Genomic DNA, 25,507 nt, shown 5'->3' on the forward strand with positions numbered 1-25,507 from the left:
AGTCAAATTTCAAACGATTGACTACTGAATCTAGTGGAATCTTAAAGTAACATAACAGACACACTCGCATATATATTCGTGGAACAGCTGACATTATTAGAACAGAATCTGAAACAGCTGTCGGATTGCACACAACTGAGTACAGAATCTTTGAAATAGCTGACATAATGTTCAGTACACCGGATTACGGAATCTGTGAAATAGTAGTGTGTGTGTGTGTGTGTGTGTGTGTGTGCGTGCGTGTGTGTGTGTGTGCGTGTGTGTGTGTGTTGTGAGAGAGAGAGAGAGAGAGAGATTCCGATTTTTAACGTAGCTTTAACAATGTTTCAGTCATATCGCTACGATGTAGCACAGTGTAACAGTTTATAGTGATGTCTAGCACTGGGGCATCATGCCGCTGAGATGAAGCATCATGTCCTACCCAGGCACATTATCATGACACAGGACCAATCAATCCAAGCAATAACCTCATAAAGCTGAGCGCCAAGCGAGGCAGCTGCAAGTGCCATTTTCATAAGTCTTTGGTATGACTCGGTCGGGCTTCGAACCCGCGACCTCTCGCATCATAGGTCACCGAAGCGGTCTGTGAAATTGTTGACCTGTTGTACAGCACAGCGGAGTACAGAATCTGTGAAATCGTTGGCAGATTGTTCAGCACAGCGGACAACAGAATCTGAAATAGCTGACAGATTGTTCAGCACAGCGGAGTATAGAATCTGTGAAACAGCTGATAGATTGTTCAGCACAGCGGAGTTTATTTGGAAACAAAATATCTTCCTAATGTCTTGCTCTTTTTGCAAATTCTAATAACATCTTTTGGAACTTAACTTACAAACACACATACATATGATTCTTTTCAGAAAACATCTAAAAGTATAACTTATATTTTATGTAATAATTTGCTGGTAAATCTTTATAAAACAAACAATTCCAATTTCTTCAGACGTATCTCAGATCTTTTAGTTTGGCTATGTGTGATTTAACGCAGTCTTTCAGCATATGCAATGAGGACTGAATATTTGGTTGAGGAAGACCCAGAAAGAACCACCCACCCACGCGAAACTAATGGAAAGCCTTCGTACATACCCGCGTTTGTCAAGCCATAACCAGAACCCAAGAGGACGTATATGAGATCGGAGATACCTGAAAAGGCAAGCACCTTACACTACTGGGCCCCATCTATCAAACGGAGAGACATACTCTATGAGGGCTTTATATATTTAACTTTAACATGAAATACATCAGAAGTGGGTCATATATTATTTGATCTTTGACATCTGCCCGTAGTCAAGAAAACACTCACTTCTGACTCGCAAAAGTGAGCGATGACCTTGGATCTGTATTTTGAACCAATTACTCCTCTAGCCGCTAGTACATCTGAGCCAAAATACAGAAAATGTTTGCACCTCAACAATACATGGGCATACATCTATATTTATGTAGCGTTTTACGTCACAACAACTCTGAAGGTTATCTCATGCCGAGGCCAGGGGAGTAATGGGCCTTACCCAAGTACACTATGGTAGCCGCTGTGGCTTGACCGAGGGGTCTTGCCCAAGTTCAAACCACGGTAGCAGCTACTGGCCTGAATACCCAATGACCGAGGGATTTAGCCCAAGTACAAACCAAGGTATCCGCTACTGACAGAGTATAACAATAACTTTAATGGGCTATTAAGATTGTTATTAAAACATTTTATGTATTTTCAACCGATTGTTTGAAAATCTGCTTTCATATATATATATATATATATATAAACACAATCACATAATAATAAAACGCAAAACAGCAAAAAATTTACTTTTTTTATCCAACATCAATTATTGCCAATAAAAGCTAGAATCGCGTACACACAAGCGAATTATTAAGCACAAACAAATTACAAAATCCCTTATTATCACAAATAAAGAACAATGTCCGTTTCAACCGATCGTGTCCATCGGCAAAACGCAGCAAGTAGTAACAATCGTCCAAATATAAAAACTTAGTAACTTGGAAATTTTCTTTGTGTTTGGTTTGTCCTCAGCCCTTAAATTCGGCCTATTGCGAATGATTCATACTATAATTCCATTATGTCGAGCTTTTCTCTGGAATAATCCACAACGAATAACATATATTATACGTTTGTAGGCATAATTCGTGTAAGGTTAATATCCTCATTACTTTATCAGGTTAAAAGTGTCCTTGAAGCTGCCATTACAAACTTTTTTCCATACATTACTTCCTGCGATCGATGGGGATCAGCCTGTCCCTAGGAGCGTCAAGGGCCGGGAGTCGAGCTTCGATGGAAAGTACACCGCTGGCACTCAGTTTAGATACAAGCCTTTCTGGGTCGACTTCTCTGGGGATTACGTATTGACGCTGAAACTCGCGGCTTGATAACTTGCCTCCATCTTTCTCTTCGTGCTTCGCATGCACACTCAGCTGGTTTCCTACTGTACGCACCGAGATTTCTTCCGGTTTAAACTGACGCATGTCAAACTCGAGCCTGAATTTTCTGCTGCCATCACGTTCGGTAATTATCGGTTTTTCCAATCGGAAATTTTCCGTGAGTCTCCAATCATCAACCGTTCCAGGATTTCCAAATTTCTGTGTATTCTGCAACATTCTATTCATTTCGTCATGCATTCGTCTCATTTCAGACTCTAACATATAATTCTGGCGGTCCCGGCCTGGGTAATGTACTAAACTGGACGAGCTGAATGGTGAAGAGTAAGACGAAGAAAGCGAGGGAAAAAATTCAGACGAACGGCGCCAAAGATCCGCCTCCTTGTAGATGGGGATGGTCCTGGGAATCATAGACATTTTAGATGACTTTCTTACAAATTAAATCAAATCGGAGTTTACGTACACTCCTAAAACAGACCTAGCCAATGTCAAGTATCAAGCAATACACACAACACTGTGCCCGTGAGGGAAAAGGATAAATTTGAACATCGCATAGACTGTAGCAGACTATTATATACAGCAATTTAATGGAAGTATCCTTCTCCATCACTCTGCGTGTCTAGCTCGAGGCCATGTTGACGATATACTGTGATTCATGCTTGATGAAGCTCTCAGATTTTATCTGAAGTAGCCACTTTCCTGAAAGAACGCTGGACTGTGCCCTGTAAACAGCTGGCGGCTACAGTGATACCACAACAACAAACGTTCTACTAACAATCCCATTACTTCTGCTTGATGATTATTTCCATGTTTACTTAGTGATGCAAATACATGTGTGAAACATCAATGAACAACTCGTTTGCTATGTCGTCCGCCACTGACAAATACATTATTTGATCATGAACGATACAAAATACTAGAGCAATAAAAATAGCAACGATTTTAACCTAGTAGTCACAACATTAAAGTTCAATCATTTTGTCATTATTTCTTTTTTCTCCTCATTTTACAATGTAAATAATATGTAAAATAAAAATATGGCAGAGTATATAACCTCGCTACGGTAATTGGTCACATATACAGTTTTGTATCCAATAAAAAGGAACTGCATACAGTAAAGATCCAATTAATAATAATAATACCTGGCTTTCTACTTTATCCGCTGAGCAAGTTTTTTATAAATTTCTGGTAAAATTTTGCTTCAGGAATATTGCGATGGCGCATCATTAAATAGAAATGTGAACATGCTAAAGTACCAATACAAAACAGAACCGTGCCAAAAATATTCTGATGCATTTTGGAATTATCTTCACAAGTTAAATAAAAGAGTTCTTTAATAAGATCACACCTGAAAAATACAACCTGAGTATGTTTCGGTCAGGAATAAGTAACCTAAATCAGAAAGTCGTCGAAATGAACGCAGTTGTGTTTTTTGATGTGTACACGATATCCTATGATATACAACACAAATGTAAATTTAATGGCGCATACTAAAGTATTTCCAATGTTTCACTGCCGGAAATGTGTATTATGATTGGTAATGCAGTCTTAAAGACCTTCCACCAAAACATCAAATGTCTCTGACGGCTTCAAATTATTATAAAAATAACCTTCATTTAAAGTAACTTGTTGTCAGGCGCCATACGTTTACTAACTTCTTAATACAATAGGTGGCTGATTTAAACTGGTCAGACTATATTTACAAACAAAAAGCAGCGTTTGAAAAAAATGAAATATGGAATTTATAATAAAAATGTTCAGAAATACTTCAGCTCTCATTTACAGCTTTATTTGTCATGGATGTCATGATTTATACAATTGTGTGTGCCTCTAATTCGACTTTTCTAAAACATCAGTGGGAATTTGCGTAAAGGAGCAAGAATGGTAAATTAACTGTGCTGGTTTTCTGTAAATCGTGCTGTCACAGCCTAGTACCAACTGAGACCAATACATTTTTCATACATCGAGACAGAGTACATAACAACGCCTTTAGTTGGACAGCTCTCTAGGGAAGTAAAAACTATCGAATCCAACAACGAAGTGAAAATATCGTCATCAAATAAAGTTTATAACACACTTTTGTTCCAAATTGGCACACTGTTTTTGTTTTGTATTAGATATAAATAATACATTTTCCACATTGTCGATATTGTAACAAACCTAGGGTAGGTGATCATTTTTTTAAGTCTCCGTTGATATATTATATGATATTTGTTGTTGAGTTTAATTATAGTGGCGTGCGCACAATTGTGCATGTGCCACTTTATATGATATTAGTAATTCTTTGATTATGGAAATAATTCTTGGGAAGATATTTTCCGAACTGAGTAAATACTTCATGATTAGGTTCATGTGTCATTTAGGCTAAACACTTTTGACAAGAATTGTTTTTGTTTTGTTTTGTTTTTTTTAAAATCGCCCCTGGCAAATTAATTAATTTAAAAAATGTTTTCTCACATACACGTTTTTAGCAAATTGAGATAGGAACAATTATGTGTATTAGGTGTTCGGATCATATGTTGTAGTACCTGACATGAAATGCCAATATACGTCTAAGAAATGCCTATTGATAAATCATACGAATGTGAAACGAGATGAATTTAAAAAACAAAGTGAAACTGAAGTCTCGTGAATGTGTGGTGCTTAGTATGACAAGCGAACAAATTGTATCGGTGGAACCCTTCACATGACAACGATTGTTGTCTTGTGTATCACTGGAACCCTTCAACTGAAAACGATTGGTGTCTTGAGGTCCTTGAGTATATTGCAAACAACGACCTCAATCCAAACTCACTCGCTGTTTTCGATGTAGGTATTTTTGATTTTTCTTCTTCAGCTGAAATTGAATTAGTTGTCATTAGATCTTTGACGTCCTTGAATTATTTTTCTGCTGGAAGCGGTGTGATTTTAGATAGCTTTTTTATATTTGTATATTTAACCAATTGTTTATTTAGATTAAGTCGGGCTATCCGACAAAAATCAGCTCGAGGGAAACGCGAACGCATAATTTCAATTTTGCTGGGTGTATAAGAGTAAAATATAATCATATACATTTTTTCTTTTCACTGCATAAAATACATATTTCTTTGTTTTAGTGGATGCTGCTGCAATGTTGAAGCTGCTTATCTGTCATGCTATCAAAAGACTGAAGATGTGATCATTCAATGTAACATGACATGGCCCGAAGTCGACGCAATGTGCGACGGACATTTTTTAGTGTGGAAGCGCCAAGCTTCGTTGTCACCGTGTTGGGCGACTTGCTGCACGTAAAGAGATGCGATGTCGAAGCCGGTCAATAATTAGAAACTGATATTGTGGGGCAGTTTATGTGGAAATCTGTTGGGAAACCAATAAGAATCGATATAGCTCAAGCTGAAATTTCTTTGTCGCGGTTGCAACATCTGCCTGCGTGTTTGACCAGTTGTCGGTGGCCGGTTCTTTGCATGCAATATATTCGAGGCAGGGCCGGATTTAGGCATGGTGAGGCTCTAAGCTATGGGAAGCTGTAGAGGCCATGTTTGGTAAGTGTTAACAGAGAATAATGTTGTGTAACAACTAAACTTGGCAACTTTTGCTAATTATTAGTGTAAATTATATAATTTATAAAAACAATATATTACATAAATAACAACAGTGAATATATTATGCAAAACATCATGGTTAAAGTTGTTACTTAAATCTAAATTATTTAATAAAACTGCAACAAATGTTAAAAAATATAGGAATTTTGATAGGCCCCTTTAGACTGTGAGGCCCTAAGCTGTATGTTGTTTAGCTTATGCCTAAATCCGGCCCTGATTCGATGTGTCGTAACTGTAGCAGTAGTGAGAAGTTGCCAGTCTGCTTCAAGTTGCTTCAGTAAATTTTTCAGCAACTAGCATGAAATCAGCGGGTTGTTTATGTTTGTTTTTGTTGTTTTTTGTTGTTGTTTTTTTTTTTGGGGGGGGGGGGGCTTTACTCTGGTGTGGTTATCGTTTTGCTTGAAACTGAGTTTTCTTGAGATGATCTGGTATGTTTGAATGCACATGGAACCTGCTATTAATACGCGAAGGTATGTTTACAGTCTTCAGAGTTCAGCGAATCCTGTATAATGTTTGACCGAATTTAGGCTAGTACCTAATCTGTTTTTATCTATATTATTATATCATAAGGCGATGAGTGATTATTCTTTTGTCCCATGAGAGTGACGGGTTTTCATCTTTTGGAATCACCAATCACGTTGGTTGTTGATTCAGGAAGAGTAATCAATTCCGATTCTAGACCTCGTGTGTAACGTCAGTGATCACTCGGGGACCAATCATTTTCGGAGGCGTGGCCAGCATAAAAAACCCGTATTATGTGTGCACACTTTTGTGGGAGATATAAATAATGCAATTTTGGCATGACTGATGTTGTAACAAATAGAGTGTATGTGCTACGTATTAGACAGATTTCTTGGATTTTAGTGATTAGGCATTTGATTTTGGGAAATCGTTCTTTGAAAGATACTTCTCAAGAGAGTAACTGGATAGTTAGTAGCTACGTACATATATCATTTATACTGAACCGTGTTCACGGTACTTTATGGTAAAGTGGAACCGTTTGGTATATTGGCCAAAACAGACTTTAAATATAAGGAATTGTTCAGATAATCTCACCTGTTGATGTTTAGGATACCGAGGTAGGAATAATTATGTGTATTAGGTGACTGGGTCATGTTCTGCAGTGCATGGTATTAAATACGGATGTAAGGCTTAAAAATGAGTATTGATAAATAGTACGAATGTGAAAGAAGAAAAACCATGCAAGTGTGAAATTAGAGTCTCGTGAAGGTGTGGTCCTTGATATGATTAGATAAAAAAAAAATGTTGTAATATTGGAGCATTTAATAGCTTTCCAACTAGCAACGACTGCTGTCTTTAGATCCTTGGAAACGTGTAAACAACGAATTCAAGCCAAATTCACATGGTGTATTCGACATTGTTTTCCGCTCAGTTCTGAGGTGTATTGTACTAGCTGCGTTTAGGGCGTTGGTCAGTTACAATATGAAATCTACATGGCAGCTAGAGAAGCTGCATACAAATATGTCCTCATAAAAAAATATTATAAGTGAAACTGAAACTGATTTCATGGATTTTGATATGTCAATAGCGCATTTGTCCCACCCAGTTATTTGTGAAGTCATATGGTTGATATGGAACATGGAGGAACATACCATAAAAAAAGCACTGATGCAATGTTAGTCGAAATTAGCCTAATAGCTTTTAAGACGATGTCGAGAATAATTTTCCACCTGGTCTTTAAGAAAATCAATCAGTCGTTTCGGAAGTCATTAAAACCACAATTCTAAGAAGCCGTTAAAAACGCAACTTGATTGAACATATCTCAAATTAGCTTTGGAGTTTCGAATGATGAATTAAAATACTTCGCTGCTTTAGAACTAAACAGTTGCTAATTATGTCACACACAAAAAAAACGGCTTTGGCACTAGCATTTGGTAAGAAATAAACAGAAAACAAAATGCATTTCCTAATTGTCTGTTAGGGAGGAAACAAAAAAACGCAACATTGGTAGAATAAGTCTTCAGATACAGTCGTACAAATTTTGATCAAGATAGACAGTTTTACTGTCGTACAAATTTTGATCAAGATAGCCAGTTTTACTGTTTGATGTCTAAAGTACATTTTTTCTAGGTAGCTGTTTAACCGCTCCGGTGACCTAGTGGTTAGAGCGTCCGCCTTGGATACGGGAGGTCGTGGGTTCGATACCCGGCCGAGTCATATCAAAGACTTATAAACATGGTACTAACGGCTGCCTCGCTTGGCGCTCAGCATTAAGAGGTTAGTGTTTGGACTGGTCAGCCCGTTGTCAGGATAATGTATGGGTTAGGGTTGATGCTCCAGTGCTAAGCATCACTATAAACTGCCACACTGCATACATCGAAGCTACGTTAAAAATCCAAATCACACACACACACACACACACACACACACACACACACACACACAAACACACACACTATCTAAATACAACAAGACATCCGGATAGCCACCCGAAGTTTATATTTTGCAAAAAAATTCATGAGAAAAATTCTTAAAAAGCTTGTTAAATGTTAAAATTTGCTTAGCAGCTTTTTCTGTATGTAAGAATAAATTTCCAACCTAGTTTCAATGGAGACATGGTTTCTACAGAAGCCACTGAGCTACACATTTGGTAGTAAGACCAAATGTAATATTCCTTCAAAATTTGTTTCAAGAAGATTCTGTCGAGTTTTGATGGACGTGTCAAAGCCATGGAATTTTTTATTTATTTTGAAAGAATATATTCTACGGAGCATTCCCATAAAGCCTCCGATCAAACTTGGTTCATCGGTTGTGAATATGTAAAAATGTGTTCAATGGTGACCGACACATGCCGGGCGAGGCAAAAGACCCAGGGATGCATGGTCTTCGGCCCAAAAAGCTAAAATGGAACACGAAAACATTTCATTTCCGGGATCTATAATTTCCGAGCAAAACTTTAACGTGTGACCACTATTATTAGTTATAATTTAAAAGAAGTAAAAAGGTTGCTCATACTACAATGAATGTTTGAAACTATCATTGTTATTGCAGTTTTAAATTGCGCATCAGATGTGTGGGGTTTTCAACCAGGCTGACGCCATTCAACGTGTATAACGAAGTGCTTTAAAATGTTTAATAAATGCATAAATACATACTTCTGACGTCGTGTATAGAGTTAACTTGAAAGAACCCCATTTAAATATTTAAGGTTTGTTAAGTTAGTTCAATATTGGTTTAGTTTTAAAATTTCTGCAAATATTATAACTGAACATACAGAGAGTTATATTGAAATAAATCAAATAACATTATGAATTTGGTTACACTCCTAAAAGATATTGAAATAAATCAAATAACATTATGAATCTGGTTACACTCCTAAAAGATACTTTAAACTGTTTTGGTTTCGTGAGGTGTGGATGTTTTCGGATTTTGTAAATTAATCTAAGTTTATTCCAATTTTCAAACAAAGTGTTAAAGTTGATTTTCTATTAGACTGGAATAATAGATCATACAATTCTAACAGACTCTCTCTACACAACTATATAAAAACCGACTTCGGCATCGAAAATTATTTCAAATGCTTGTATAACCATAAAACATCGATCACTCTCTAAAAACTCCGAGAGTTTTCCCATAATCCGAGAATTAAAAAAAAACTGGGAGATAGGGAAGCAACTAAATTGATTGAAGTGAAAACTATTTTATGCTCTGTGCCATCCATGTCCTAGAAAAATACCCTTTTCCTGTGTATACTAGCTTGCTTGTGAACATAATTCGAAAGTACTTCTGGAATAAAACATCAATGCACAAGTACACTGAATTGTTAACATCTTGTTATAAGAACACAGTATGTTGACTAGCAAAATTTCTTTATGAAGTGTGTAAAATAAGAGATTATTACAAAGACTGTGTATATTATTACAAAGATTGTGTATATTATTACAAAGATTGTGTATATGAAACAAGTGAAGTGAACTGAATTGGGTTATGATATTAAATAAAAACACCTCCGTTAATATGTAAAAAATTATAGCCCCATTACACAACATAAACGATCATTCTGACTGGTTTTAGAAGAGAAATCAAAAAGAAAATCATAGGACAAAAAGTCACACTTGGAAAAATAGAAATACGTGAAAAAGTACTAATATAAAAGCCCCATTCATGTTTGGATGAGGCAAAGAAATCGATCTAATCACACGCTCCGCCATAGCACTTTTTATATGGTACCATGCTAAGTATGTACAAAACCCTGTTAATAAATCTTTAGACCATCTAAACCTTTGTATAAAAAAACAACATTAAACGTCATTTGCCAATAATTACAACTGTGAAAAAAAACAGAGAGGTATGACACAGTTCATGTATCCAGGTATGACACAGTTCATGTATCCATGTAGTAAAATTGTATAATTAATACATGTGACTTTTTATTTTGACCTTTTTTTCCGTGACTTTCTTTTCGATTAATTATATATTACAAAGGATTATTAAATAATATACATGATGTGATATTGTAATTAACTAAAGAAAGTATTTTAACTAACATGTGTAATGTACTGTTGATCATCCTAAATATTTTTTGTTATCTAAATACACTTTTTGCACACCAGTTATTTTATCTAAATACGATTTATGCACACTTTATACACACAATTTATTTAAACCGTTGATCGGGAACCTTCATACATATCTTTACATCTCATTGTTCTTTTTATCACTAGTTGATCGCGAGCCACTGAAAAAATAATTTAATATATAACAATTTGTGTGGATCCATATAGCCTTACAGTGCCGGTACGCCGTAAAATTCCCCCAAAACAATAAAAGAATCAATGAGAACAATACAACTGTTAAAAAAATAATATTAGCACAACCAGTCTAAGAATAAAATAGTACATATAGAAATAAATCACGAAAATATTTGCACAACATTTAGGTATAATCTCAATACATGCGCAATCGCTAAAAAAATAAGTAGCAACATTTTAAAATTAAGTCATTTATTTAAAAATTATGTCTGCGATAAATAAATAAAAAAACATGCCGCCATACGATATGTGGAATGAGTGATTAATAATATTCAAATATACGTTTTCCACGCGAGATTTCCCGCCATAGGGTATTTTACGTAGTATCAATACATACTTTCCACGTGACATTAAGAAATGGTACATCAACATTTTTTATACAAAAACACAAGGCCGTTGGAGACAATGGCTGTTCAGTTCTGACAACATTCAATTTGTTATATGCCATATGCAATGGCCCATTCAAATAATATTAAACCGAGATGGCAATAAACGCTGTTCATCACGAACACAAAAAATAAGATAACAAAGAATTTTCATAAAATATTTATTATGAACTTGACTTTTGGGTTGATTTTTATCCATGCATTGTTTCACTATACACAGCAGCAGATTTCTTTAGCAAAGCATATTGTGAAAGAGTTTTTTCCTAATAAAAATGTGCGTGTTACTACAGAATGCACATCCTCGTGGTTGGAAAGAAAGCTAATTACAGTGTTGCTCGTCTCTTGTACCTTAAGTCCATATCTAGGATGATCAAATATTTGAAATAACCATTGACAAAACGAAATCTCAAAATATATTACAAATTAATACATCAGAAGTCTTATGGGAGTCCTTTATTAAATGCAATTTTCCAAAATGTATTGATGATGGCATTTATAAATGTTGAGATAGTTGTTATTATAATTAATGTAGTCAGTTAACAGCTCCGACTAATTTATCTGCCTTGTTTCTTGCAATACCGATATGCAGTATTAACATAAGGACTCTACTGCAACGAGACCAAAGGTTACATCTTGTCCATGCAATTTTAAACATGAATGTCTGATTCCACATCTTGGAAAGTGGTTCCTTTCAATCCACGTACTGCTGCTAAAGTAAGAATTAAATCCAATAAAAATTGAATACACTGTCATACCCATATGTGTTCATTTTAAAAATATATGTAAGTATCTCGTTTACATTTTGTACCAAACATCAATTTAAGCGTTGTCTAGGCTATGGGTAAAAATCAATAGTGTTCTTAAATTTGGATACATCAACATAGCAGAATCCTGTGACGATAAATTACTTCCTGTGGTCGATAGGGATCAGTCTGTCCCTGGAACCCTCCAAGGCTGGAAGCGGGGCCTCGATTGAAAGTATACCGCCTGCGCTTAGTTTTGATATCAGCAATTCGGGGTCAACATCCTTGGGAAGCACGTACTGACGCTGATACTCACGGAAACCCGATCGGCTGCCATCTTTCTCTTCATGTTTCGCGTGTACGCTCAGCTGATTTCCAGCCGTGCGCACAGAGATCTCTTCGGGTTTAAAATGGCTCAAGTCAAATTCAAGCTTGAATTTCCTGCCACCATCGCGTTCGGAAATGATTGGATTGTCCATTCGAAACTTTTCGGTCAGGCGCCAGTCATCAATAGGGTTCGGGCGATCAATCTTTTGCATGTCCTGGAACATCCTGTTCATTTCCTCGTGCATCCGTCTCATTTCAGCCTCAAAATTCAACGTCATACTGGAAGAGCTGTATGGCACTGGTGAAGAGAAGAATGACGAGGAAAATGGTACAGATGAGGAAAATGGTACAGATGAGGAAAATTGCGGCGTTAGTTCCCATGATGGTCGCCAAAAGTCCACATCTCTGTAGATTGGAAGAGTTCTTGGAACCAATGACATCTTGCAGCAAGTTAAACAGTTATAAGTCAAATGAGAAATACGGTATATATATATATATATATTTCTTGAAAACAGGTAGCAACGACTGTAATCGGTTAGTTTAAGTCGATCAGAACAGGCTGTGCTCCTCTCTGATTTGTAGGCTAGAATATAACGACAAGTGGACAGTGACAGGCTGTTTTATATACACTGGTCTGAAGGGCTGGTGCATCTTCATCTTTCTACGTCACCCCCTCCAGGCATGTTGACTGCATATACTGAAAAATACCCTCTGATGAATACTGATTCCTCAGTCTAGAAGGAATCTGAGAACACTCAGAAGGCGTGCCGTACAAGTAACAATTGGCTTCTGACAAAACGCCCTCACACCTTGCTGCGGGACGTTTATAATTACAGTCAACACATTTTTCTTCCTTTCCACTTCATGATAAACAAATGTTAGGAAAAATGTATTACATCCTCAGCACAAAATTTAAAATAGGACAGAAAGTTTAAAGTTGCGAATCTGGTAGATTCTGCGAAAACTTTAAATTTACTAGATATAGAAACAGAAGCCCGCACTTCAGGCATGTTCTTTCTGCCATGTTTTTGTTTTGTTTCCTCACAGCGCAATAACAAATCTCTCAAAGACTCTAGATCAATTGAAAGAACAGAATGTTTCTTACACATCTATGAACATCCATCAGTAACACGGCGTAGGGTTGTATAAATACTAAATAAATCATTTGTAAAATTCCCTTTTTTCTGCAATACTTCCTTAAATTTCCTCAAAAATGGGCGTTAGGAAGTAAGTAAAATTTCGTTGCGCATGTACACAATCCCCATATCATATATAGCCTACAAAATGTTAACATGATTGTCCAATCAGTGTATAAGGAAAATCGACGATCAAATGATTTCCTAAATATCCCCTTCAGACAATCTTTTTAGAATTTCCTAAAAATAGGCCATAGGAAAAACGTTAATCCATAACGTGTATCTATAACAACCACATATACAAGTCCACAAAATTTCAGCAAAATCCTCCATCCAGTGTACAACAAGCTACAAAGCAATAGAAGCCTCAAGTTGACGATTGTTCAAGAGTACACAGTGTACGACAAGCTACAAAGAAATAGAAGCCTAAGTTGACTATTGTTCAAGAGTACACAGTGTACGGCAAGCTACAAAGAAACAGAAGCCTAAGTTGACCATTGTTCAAGAGTACACAGTGTACGACAAGCTACAAAGAAATAGAAGCCTAAGTTGACGATTGTTCAAGAGTACACAGTGTACGGCAAGCTACAAAGAAACAGAAGCCTAAGTTGACGATTGTTCAAGAGTACACAGTGTACGACAAGCTACAAAGAAATAGAAGCCTCAAGTTGACGATTGTTCAAGAGTACACAGTGTACGACAAGCTACAAAGAAACAGAAGCCTAAGTTGACTATTGTTCAAGAGTACACAGTGTACGGCAAGCTACAAAGAAACAGAAGCCTAAGTTGACCATTGTTCAAGAGTACACAGTATACGACAAGCTACAAAGAAATAGAAGCCTCAAGTTGACGATTGTTCAAGAGTACACAGTGTACGACAAGCTACAAAGAAACAGAAGCCTAAGTTGACGATTGTTCAAGAGTACACAGTGTACGACAAGCTACAAAGAAACAGAAGCCTCAAGTTGACGATTGTTCAAGAGTACACAGTGTACGACAAGCTACAAAGAAATAGAAGCCTCAAGTTGACGATTGTTCAAGAGTACACAGTGTACGGCAAGCTACAAAGAAATAGAAGCCTAAGTTGACGATTGTTCAAGAGTACACAGTGTACGACAAGCTACAAAGAAATAGAAGCCTAAGTTGACGATTGTTCAATAGTACACAGTGTACGGCAAGCTACAAAGAAACAGAAGCCTCAGGTTGACGATTGTTCAATAGTACACAGTGTACGACAAGCTACAAAGAAACAGAAGCCTAAGTTGACGATTGTTCAAGAGTACACAGTGTACGACAAGCTACAAAGAAATAGAAGCCTAAGTTGACGATTGTTCAATAGTACACAGTGTACGGCAAGCTACAAAGAAACAGAAGCCTAAGTTGACGATTGTTCAAGAGTACACAGTGTACGACAAGCTACAAAGAAATAGAAGCCTAAGTTGACCATTGTTCAAGAGTACACAGTGTACGACAAGCTACAAAGAAACAGAAGCCTAAGTTGACGATTGTTCAAGAGTACACAGTGTACGACAAGCTACAAAGAAACAGAAGCCTCAAGTTGACGATTGTTCAAGAGTACACAGTGTACGACAAGCTACAAAGAAACAGAAGCCTAAGTTGACGATTGTTCAAGAGTACACAGTGTACGACAAGCTACAAAGAAACAGAAGCCTCAAGTTGACGATTGTTCAAGAGTACACAGTGTACGGCAAGCTACAAAGAAACAGAAGCCTAAGTTGACGATTGTTTAAGAGTACATAGTGTACGACAAGCTACAAAGAAACAGAAGCCTCAAGTTGACGATTGTTCAAGAGTACACAGTGTACGACAAGGTACAAAGAAACAGAAGCCTAAGTTGACGATTGTTCAAGAGTACACAGTGTACGACAAGCTACAAAGAAACAGAAGCCTAAGTTGACGATTGTTCAGCAGTCCACGACTATGGACAATAGACAAAAGGTACAACCTACCCCAACCCTAACCCACCCTAACCCTAACCTACCCTAAAAAAACTTCATTGCAATATTCCAAGCAGTGCAAGTGATGCGGCGATGAGCTAAATTCTCAAAATAATTCCATCATTGATAATTTTTCAAAATATGTATGTTAATGTGCATATGCACAAACCAGATACCTAGACAAACAAGTCTCATTAAAACTCTCCAAGCTGTGAAGGAGGAAAAGCCATGAACTGATTTATCGAAATACCACCCCACATCACCCCCGTTTCTAACAATTTTCCAATTATGCTGGGGAAATAATGAGCCGGAGGAAGAAAACTTTTTAAACCTTTGTCGTATCTGCACCAAACAACACAGCTAGCCTGCAAATGTTGTATTACAATTATTCACAAGGCGTGAGAAGTGATGGCTATTTAGTCACGGACGGACAGAATAACGCACACGTGTGATTGTCCAACAGTAAGTAGTTGTAAGATTGTATAAAGACTAAGTAAACAATTGATGGACCTATTTACATAACATTATTGATGTCTTTAACTTAGAAAGAGATCATAATTCTGCAGTCTTTGGTCGGGGTTAAGTTTCTGTGCTAAATTTTGTGACAATGCAGAACATTGTGCAAACAAAATGAATGCATTGAACACGATTTAAAAAAAAATCGGACCTTTCAAGCCATCCCTAAAAATAAAGACTATTAGTACTGCCTACTTTGTTATTTTCCTGATAAGAGTGCTTATACGCCTATAACTGGTAGCAGTGTATTGAATAGTCCAAATAAACAAGCTTGGAACGGAATAATGCACAATCTATACGAGCAAACTGTGTTTACTGAAACTATATTTCATATTGTTTAATTTACCGCAGTTCTCTTCTGTCCCCGTGTTTGATCTAGAAGTTAATGTTTCACACGGCTATTGGTACAAATGTGTCCACGGCCCTTAAAGGAACGTTGTCATCATTTTTTACGTACACTGATTGTACGCAGTAATTCTGGGAAATCTTTCACAAATAAGTGACTATAAAACACATGAGTAGGGTTGAGGTGATAGCTGCTGGATGGGTCCCAATTTCATAAGTAACATGACCTCTTGCTGCTAACCTGAAATATGTCTTAATTAACTGAGACTGCGTGGTCATATTTAATGTGATGTTTGTTTGTTTGTTTTTTTGTGTTTTTTTTTTTCTTGGGGGGGGGGGTGTTGTTTTTCGGGGGGGGGGGGATACACGACGACTAACGTTTCTGGCCCGAAATGGAGTATGTACGTTGGGAGTGATCAGACGTAAAATAACGTGCTGATATTTTCAATCGTTTTCACTGTTATCATTTAAATGTGACCATACTGTCACGTATAAATCATTTATGTGCTGGTCTCTCCGCGTAACTTTTGGCAACAGGCGGGAACCCGTATTTGTATTTGAGATTACACCCAAAAAGTGGATACAATCCCTAAATTAAAAAGTCCATCTTTGTCAATATTAAATGCATTCTTTTAAAAGGACGAAGACATTCTTAGCTGATACATCAAGGAAAACATCCCAAGGCAAAAAGGTTGCCCGCATTAGTCGTCTCATACGACAAGCAGGACAGCAGGTAATGCCCGTTCTACAACCTCACGCCTGCCAAGAGAGGGAAGAATGGTGGCAGTGACAGTGTGTGTAATTTGGATTTTAACGTATCTTTAACAATTTTTAAGTCATATCGCTACGATATCTGCAGTGTGGCAGTTTATAGTGATCTCTATCACTGGGGCGTCATGCCGCAGACATGTAGCATGAAGTCCCACCCAGTCACATTATCCTGACTCCAGGCCGACCAGTCCTAACACTAACCTCTTGCTGCTGAGCGCCAAGCGAGACAGCTGTTAGTACCGTTTTTATAAGTCTTTGATATGACTCGGCCGGTGATCGAACCCACGACCTCCCGCATCCTACGCGGGCGCTCTAAACACAAGGCCACCGGAGCGATGGCAGTGGCAGTTCTATATCTACTGGAAGCACAGTACTAATTGTATGGAAAAATAGGAATCCAGTCTGGAAATGGGCGAAGATAAAATAGAGTATAATGTGGGTTTGGATGGCCAGGATTTTTTGATGACGAAAGATAAATTTTAGTAATCAAAGAATCTTTTGAAAGCTTATCCTAGTTGCAACTGAAAAAATATAGTCATTGTTTTACTGGTGTAATTTCAGTCCTTTAACAGTCTTGAGTTTCGGACACTCATTACTTAAATTAACACATTATTCTTTGGTGCGGAACTGAAAGCACGTGTTTCAAACACATGCAAGTCCAGAAAATTCCGCGAATCATATTATTTTCTCTGCACAGAAACTGTCATCCAGGACTCATCTATACTGATAAATATAGGTTTGATCATGATCACTCAGAAAATTAAAGTTACCAACTTTTTAATACCGTGATGTTTGAACAGGTTTACTATGGGAAATGAATTAGTATCCTGAGTCCTACAAGCATGCAATGGGAGTGACAGTGTGGTGGCAGTACAGGTTGACACATAATTTTGTGTAAATGAGGGACACTATCATGATAATCCGCGTGATTGAAATGTTCAGAGATATTTTAATGATATACTGTTGAAAGGAATTTAAAGAAGTAAATTGTTGAGTGTTAGAGTTACTTCGATTTTTTTTAAAAAAAAGGTGTTATGTTCAAAGATAAGTATTTATTACAGAACATTTACATTTTTAATCGTAAAAGGCAGATAACGACACTAGAGGTGAATCGCGTATCCAGCACCTTGCCCCTCGGGTTAACCACTTCTAATCGTATTGCATATATACAACGTATAATTTAAAAACACATTTTTATACTGTTTTTACGCTTATGGATAACAAAAAATGTCTTTATATGCTTGCACGAAAAATAGGAATGTATCTCTGCGCTAGTAAGAAAAGTTGTGAATGCGATCTTTTCGGCCTGACAGTCAGTGAGTACAACTCGTACTAAACTGATTACTCACAATCGTAGTTTGTTCCAATAACTCGGAACAGTAATCGTGAGTTTACTCCACATTCGAAATAGTTTTGGGCAGGGATGGGGTGAGAGGTAAATTAGCGAAACACTTAAAACTAAATGTTTGCGAAACATCGATACATATATTACATGTAGAAAAATATCGATGCAAAACGCAAGTAGCATACCTGTAACACAATGATGTGCATCAATGGCAGTACGTACGTAGACTACTTTGTATTGTGTTCATTTTGCCCCTGAGCTGTGGACTTCAAAGACGACCACACACAATGTCATGTATTCAACTTTCAAGCTATGACCAGCTATAAAAGCTGCCTTCCATGTACCGAAACAATGACGAATTGTTGAGATCATGTTACGTTCAACACAACAACAACAGAAAAACAGCTTCCTCCCCCCCACCCCACCAATCCACAGAGTGAGAGAGATATATACACACACACACACACACACACACACACAGAGAGAGAGAGAGTGGAGTGTGGCCTTTACACGACTGATGTTATGTCAGAATTCTTCACACAATCTCCTTAATAATATAATAACATAACAAGCATACAAGATCAGAATACTGCCCAAGTTAATGGTACCAACAGTATATAATTACTTTGCAAATCAAATTTTACGTCTGTTTTAATTTTGTAAACACTCACACACAGATAATTCACATACTCGCATAACAAGTGGTTTCGTGTCAAGACGAGTCGAATGACAGTGATTTCTTGTCAAGACTAGCTAAGCTGAGTCGTTGTGTATTCTATGCGAGAATTTAACCCTTTTGTTTTTAAATCAACGAAACACCTAAAAGAACATTTGGGGTTCATGCTACACGTTTGTTACTTCTAGAAATATATGGTTTCTACGAATTACCGAAACTGATCGTACCAATGAGATGTAGAAATGTTTCATTAAAAGGGAACAAGGCTTGCCGAGTTTCCTTTTAATGAAAACTTTATACGACGAGAGGTATACCATTGATACAGCGTACATACTATACATATCTTTCGTTTATATCACATACAAATATATATATATGTATATATATATATATATATATATATATATATATATATATATATATATATATATATATATATATATATATATGTGTGTGTGTGTGTGTGTGTGTGTGTGTGTGTATCCGTTGAACGGATATGTACTCCTCACATCCGCGAGTGTGTCCGCTACAAAATATAGTTCTATGCCTTTTGTTGCTATTCACAATTACCTCTAAATAATGATAAGTTGGTCGTTTTATTTTTTTAGTTTCCAGTTTTGTTCGCATTGATTAAATCAATATAATCGACACTAATGATTTAAACATGAAATATTGCTTTAATGATAAAAATAGAGCACTGCAAACACTTGGTTAGCTTCACTTCGCCATTCACATGAACGCTTATCAATTCAAGACGGCGCATGGAAATTAATATGGAATAGAAACTAAGCGACAAGACGAACCAACAGGAGGTAATTAAAATATTTTAATATATTTACAGTTGATAAGTCTTTATTCTGCTTTAGTAACAGTACCATCGACCTAAACTCTCTCTCTCTCTCTCTCTCTCTCTCTCTCTCATTCTTTGGTCGGTTTGACTAAACTTTTACCATCATTCATAAGCCTAGAGACATCGTGGGAGGACACGAACGAAAATCCAAAACAAGACAGTCACGTACCCACTTTTATGTAGCGTGGAAAAGCATTACAAAGATCAGTATTAAAATACAAATCCAAGGTTAGTTACCTCAAATCAATTTGTCAAAAATTGATAAAAGTTAACCCCTATTGGATAGAAATGATAATTGTTGTAGTGTTAACAACGAAAAACATGTTTCATTGGTCATGTGCTAGGATTTGATATGTCCTAATTTCTAGGGGTGAAACGATACACCCGTGCCACGTATCGATACGATTCACGATATGCAGCCTGCGATACGATACATATCGATACAGATATGAACTTAATGGTCTGTTCATCTTTCTGCCCTTTCATGTAAGTTGACATTCTTGGTTATATTTCCGGTATATAGACTAAAGACAGACATATATTTATCATATATTTATATGCATTTCTCATTGATGAGAAGATAATATTACTTTCAAACAGACTACCTGTTGGTTGCAGTGAGTTTTATCCCAAGTTTTAGGCCATTTAATGGTTGCTACTTTTAACTCACTTTGTTTTGTATAACATGAATGATCTGAAATCAATTTCGTGTCTATGTCACACTTGGAAGACATTATGATGGTATCTTCAAAACAGAATAAATAATGTAAACAAAAGAAAATCTCATCTAGAACAAATCCGGGCATGGGCAAAAGGTTGAATACAAATAAAATCTATCACATTTTATTTCCTGCAGATGCGAAAGACTGCTGCAGCTACAGTTCCTTGTATTTTTTTAGTGAAGAACGAAAAGTAATTGTATACTTCGCTGAACATATTTTCATCTGTGGAACTTTCAACGAATTTGCAGGAGTTATCGTGTTTCACTGTTCTCCAAGCTCGCGAATTCGTAGAAATTTTGCACGATTCGCGCAATGGCACACACCTACAGTATCTCCGCTTTAGTACTTTATATATCTGATGACTTTCCAGCGAAGTCTCTATTTTACTCTGCCAATACTTCCTGTTTGTCACGCTGAGAATAAGCTACATTGATTTCTGATTGGTGGTTATTGTTTAACCTGGAACGGAACAAGCAATAAAAACAAATGAGAATTCAATGTAACATATTTCAACGTGCAACACACAGGCAGCGCAGCTTCAAATCGAACAAAGGAGTCAAGACACAAATCAAAGTAGAAACTTCATATGAAAGTGGTTATTAAATGTAAAGTACTTCATTATGCATGTGGAACAAGTTTGCAATGTATATTATATGCTGAAAAAACATATGGGTTAAGACAACTAGCATGATGGGGGGGGGGGCGATTATGAACCATGTTACTTTGTGTTAACTTGTAGACGGCAAGTGGGTATTCTCAAATAGTCATTTTTGTCTTTACTAATAAACAGTGCCTATGACTGCAGATACTGTTTCAGATGGATTATAATTTTACAGAATAACAAGACAACTAATGAGAATTATTCATGACTGCTGAAGACTAAAATCATCTATCAATTTGCTTGATTTGTTTACTGTGTCAAACCGGTTTGGTGTATATTTTAAAAGTTCTACTGAGTGCGGCCACCACCATCACCAATTAACATAGAATAAAGGAACAAGAAAACAAGAGCAAAGAAATAATACTAAGAAGAGGAAACGATTAGCAACCCCCAAGCCGTGAACAAAGGAAGTGCACAGAACAAAGGAACTCTCAAACAAAGAAACGATAGGAACACGTAACAGAAAACAAAGGAACAAAGGAAACACTTGGAGCGGAGGAGCAGACTGGGCGTTAGGACAAAAGCAAAAGATAAGTCATCATTCAATGCTAGATGCAAATTAAGTAGAAGAATACAAACTAGGTCCAAACAAATGGTTCTATTCAATCCAAACACCCAAACCACCAAACAACCCTATCAACAAATTAGTAAAAATAATGGATGTATCACAACTCCAAACAACACCAATAAAACATGTAAAACAAGCAAGATTAACGCAAGTCGTACCAACCACAGCAAACTCCAATTCAACCAACATCACACTGGGACCCCAAATTCTGGTCACAAACACATACCAAACAAACCACAACCAGCAGACATAACTAGCACCCCCCACCCCACCAACAGAAACTACTAGAAATACAAAACTACACTCCAGGGAACAATATAAATATAATGTCAATACTATCGCCAATCCTCTTCAAGGAAGCGGAAAAAGCACACACAAATGAAGATATAGACACCACTATTCTAAACCTAACAAATGAATTTGACAGTAACCTACTTACCTTAAACTCCCCACAATTAGACCACATAACAATAACCAGCACCCCAAAATTCACCAAAAATGAAATAACCAATCCTAGAAACATGCAAACAAACCAACAACAGGAAATCAACCAAAAAAAAAAAAATCAAAACATTAGGAAAGAAACTATACACTCATGCCAAACTCCTGGACCATCTGGGATAATAACACCAAGGGAACTACCAACCTACAGGAACAAATCCAATGAATTAGACACTACCAAACTACCCAGCAGCATCACTAATAAGGCAACCCAAAGACCCCAAACAACTCAAAACACATACCTAGGTAAAGGCAAGGGCCCGCTAAAACCCCAAAACAACCAAAACCCCAACAAGTAAGGTTAACTCAAAACAGGAAATAAAAGAACAACAGAACCCCACAAACAAAATTCACAATTATCATTCCATCGAACACACCATATACATAAGCAGCAGGTGCAACATAATTACTAGTCTAAGTACCAATATTAGTATGACAGCACTGGCCAAAATTCACACTGGACAATTTAAACAGATAAGACCAAGGCGAAACTACCTGACTGTCCAATGCAGCACAATTCAACAGGTGGAAAAATTCATCCAAATTGAAACTATGGGCCCAATAAAGATCAAAGTAGAGAGACACCATAGCACTCAAAGGAAAACACGAGTCACTTCGAACTCCAAACACAGTGAAACCAAAACTAATCTGGCTGAACCCACTAAAACCACTATCTTTAAAAAAGTAATAGCACTAAACGGACACAACAAGGACATAATCAATAAACTCCTACTTCATAAACTCACAGCAAATGGAACACAGACCACCAAAGTCTATCGTCTTAAAAATCACAAGGGACAAGAAACAAACAAAACAGCTATAGAGGCTACCGAGCCAATACCTTCAAATCAGAAGGGAAAAGATTGCACCACAAAACATACCCTCGAATCAGGAAATAAAAGAACCAAAAACTACAACTCACATTGTAACAAACCAAGACCACCCTGATAACACTCCAGATATAAACAAAACTGTCACACCAAACATCCCCAAACCAAACACACACCCCAACACAGAATTAATACAGGAAGTAATGAACCTAACAACAGGAACCCTAATACAAGATCTCAATAGCATAATGAGAACCCTCAAAACCATTTTCACCATACTAGCTGATTGGAACACAAGACTAACAGATAAAGACAACGTCAAAAATGGATAGTACAAAAAATAATAAAATCACCATCTGGCAATGGAACTGCAGAGGAATCTTTAAAAACTATCATAACTGCAGAACAAACTGAATAACACGGCCGTAATACCAGATGTAATATGCCGACAGGAAACAATCATAACACAAACCCCTGCCTAAACTACAAGGCTATACCCAGGGACTCTTTAAAAACAGACCCAAGGGGCAGAAAGGGGGTGGGCTAACAATTTTTTTGATAGATACACTAATCTACTATGCAATAATAGAAGTACCCCCAACCTAAACATCAAAAATAGCATCGAAATGTCAGTAATGATAAATATAGGAACCACAAACATTCAAATAATAAATGCATACGATCCAGGGGGTACCTTCTGCCCTACAACATAATCTCACTAAGGGCAATCACTAATAACAACAACAACAATCTAATTATCTGTGGCGACTTCAACGCACACAGTGAATTATGGGGAGGTAAAAAGAAAGATCAAAGAGGGAAAATGGTTTTAAAAAATGGATAGCTGAGAACAATCTGGTCATCTTAAATGACGGGTCGAATACTAGATTAAACCCTGAGGATGGCACTCCCTCAGCCATAGACCTAACCATCACTACCCCAAAACTGGCTCAAATCACAAATTGGTGGGTGGATCAAGAAGATACGTTAGGAAGTGACCATTTCCCCATCACAATCAATATTCAAAAAACTCAACACATTCCAAACGAAACCCCACCTAATGGAGGTACCAACAGGCATACCGAGACCAATTCCAATTATTACTAGCTAAATCCAGATAACTTAGAAAGCCCAAATATTGACATGTATTATGATAACATAACAGATACAATTATAGAGGTAGCTAACCGATGCATCCCAAAGACAACTAATATCCAAAATAAAAACAGGTACCATGGTTGACTAAACAGTGCACTATAACACATAAAGACAAAAAAGGACCTTAAATAAATAGAAACGCACCAAAAATTATATCTACTTCCAGCAATATAAAGATAAAGAAAAAGCACGAAAACAAAGTATAACAACTGTTAAAATTAATCTATGGCAAACCTTTTGCTCTAAACTGAGTCTAAAATCAAACTCAAAACAAATATGGGACAAGATAAAAGCCATAAAAGGGAAAGCAACTACCTCAGCCCCAAAAATTAAAAATGCCATAACAAATAAAGATAAGGCAGACCTCCTAGCGAAGCATTTTTCGAACATGAGTAGCAACAATAACCACACCTGAAACTTTCAAGAACACAAAAAAAACTAATGGTGGAAACCCAACCTTAAATGTTTCAAGACCAAGGAACAAAAGAATCTCACCTAAATAGCGACATCACAGTACATGAATGGAAGATAGTGCTACGATCTTAAAACGAAACATCTCCCGGTAAGAATCAGTTAGGTTACAATATCAATAAAACAATAGCCATAATCAAACTCTTTAATAGGATATGGGATAAAGGCTAACTACCCACCAAATGGAAACAGGCCATAATAATACCAATCCCCAAGCTAGGTAAAGATCCCAACAACATAACTTCTTACCGACCCATCTCCGTTTGCAATATTTGCAAAATAATGGAGACAATAATCGCAAATAGGTTAAAACACCACCTAGAAACCAATAACCTACTCTCCATAAATCAATGTGGCTTTCGGAACAAATGGTCCACCACATAACCAACTTCACAGATTGGAAACAGACATCAAACTCGCTTTTAACGCATATAGGAAAACCAATCGCAACCTCATAGCAGTTTTTCTAGACCTAGAAAAAGCATTAGACCTAGTATAACTGGACGCTTGTTCAACTTTATTGGCGATTTCCTCACAGGCCGGAAAATTACAAGAACAGGCAACACCCATTCGGAAGAATTTTCACTTGAAAATGGAACACCGCAAGGCAGTGTAATAAGTCTCCTACTATTTAACCTAATGGTAAACGACCTTGACCTCAATGCAGCCTCCACAAAAATAAACTTGTCACAATTTGCAGATGATAGAGCATATGGAGGAATGGAAATCCTACCAATAAAACAGTAGTTAAAGATATACAGCAGAGCCTAGACAACATAGAAAGATGGGCGGACAAATGGGG

At 36.9% G+C, this 25,507-nt stretch overlaps 4 protein-coding genes across 4 annotated transcripts in view; 1 reads left to right on the forward strand and 3 right to left on the reverse strand.

The window, feature by feature from the left end:
• Positions 1-25,507, reverse strand: part of LOC149777629 (putative RNA-binding protein 18) — a 124,668-nt gene that overhangs the window by 55,107 nt on the left and 44,054 nt on the right. The window lies entirely within an intron of this gene.
• Positions 1,792-3,078, reverse strand: LOC149777630 (alpha-crystallin B chain-like). The gene has a single exon (XM_089938212.1). The coding sequence runs from the start codon at positions 2,803-2,805 to the stop codon at positions 2,218-2,220; it is 588 nt and encodes a 195-aa protein (XP_089794338.1). The 5' UTR covers positions 2,806-3,078; the 3' UTR covers positions 1,792-2,217.
• LOC149777631 (heat shock protein 30C-like) lies at positions 11,275-12,777 on the reverse strand. The gene has a single exon (XM_089938213.1). The coding sequence runs from the start codon at positions 12,635-12,637 to the stop codon at positions 12,032-12,034; it is 606 nt and encodes a 201-aa protein (XP_089794339.1). The 5' UTR covers positions 12,638-12,777; the 3' UTR covers positions 11,275-12,031.
• LOC149777632 (uncharacterized) overlaps positions 19,649-25,507 on the forward strand; it is a 96,647-nt gene continuing 90,788 nt past the window's right edge. Inside the window, exon 1 of the mRNA XM_089938687.1 lies at positions 19,649-19,756. The gene's annotated coding sequence lies outside the window, so the exon portion shown is untranslated. The remainder of the gene's footprint in view (positions 19,757-25,507) is intronic.

This window comes from Sinohyriopsis cumingii, chromosome 17 (genome assembly GCF_028554795.1).
Source record: "Sinohyriopsis cumingii isolate HCF-2022 chromosome 17, ASM2855479v2, whole genome shotgun sequence".
Lineage (NCBI taxonomy): Eukaryota > Metazoa > Mollusca > Bivalvia > Unionida > Unionidae > Sinohyriopsis > Sinohyriopsis cumingii.

Coding starts and splice junctions, on each gene's coding strand:
- LOC149777630 (XM_089938212.1), bottom strand. CDS start 2,805: ATGTCTATGATTCCCAGGACCATCCCCATCTACAAGGAGGCGGATCTT.
- LOC149777631 (XM_089938213.1), bottom strand. CDS start 12,637: ATGTCATTGGTTCCAAGAACTCTTCCAATCTACAGAGATGTGGACTTT.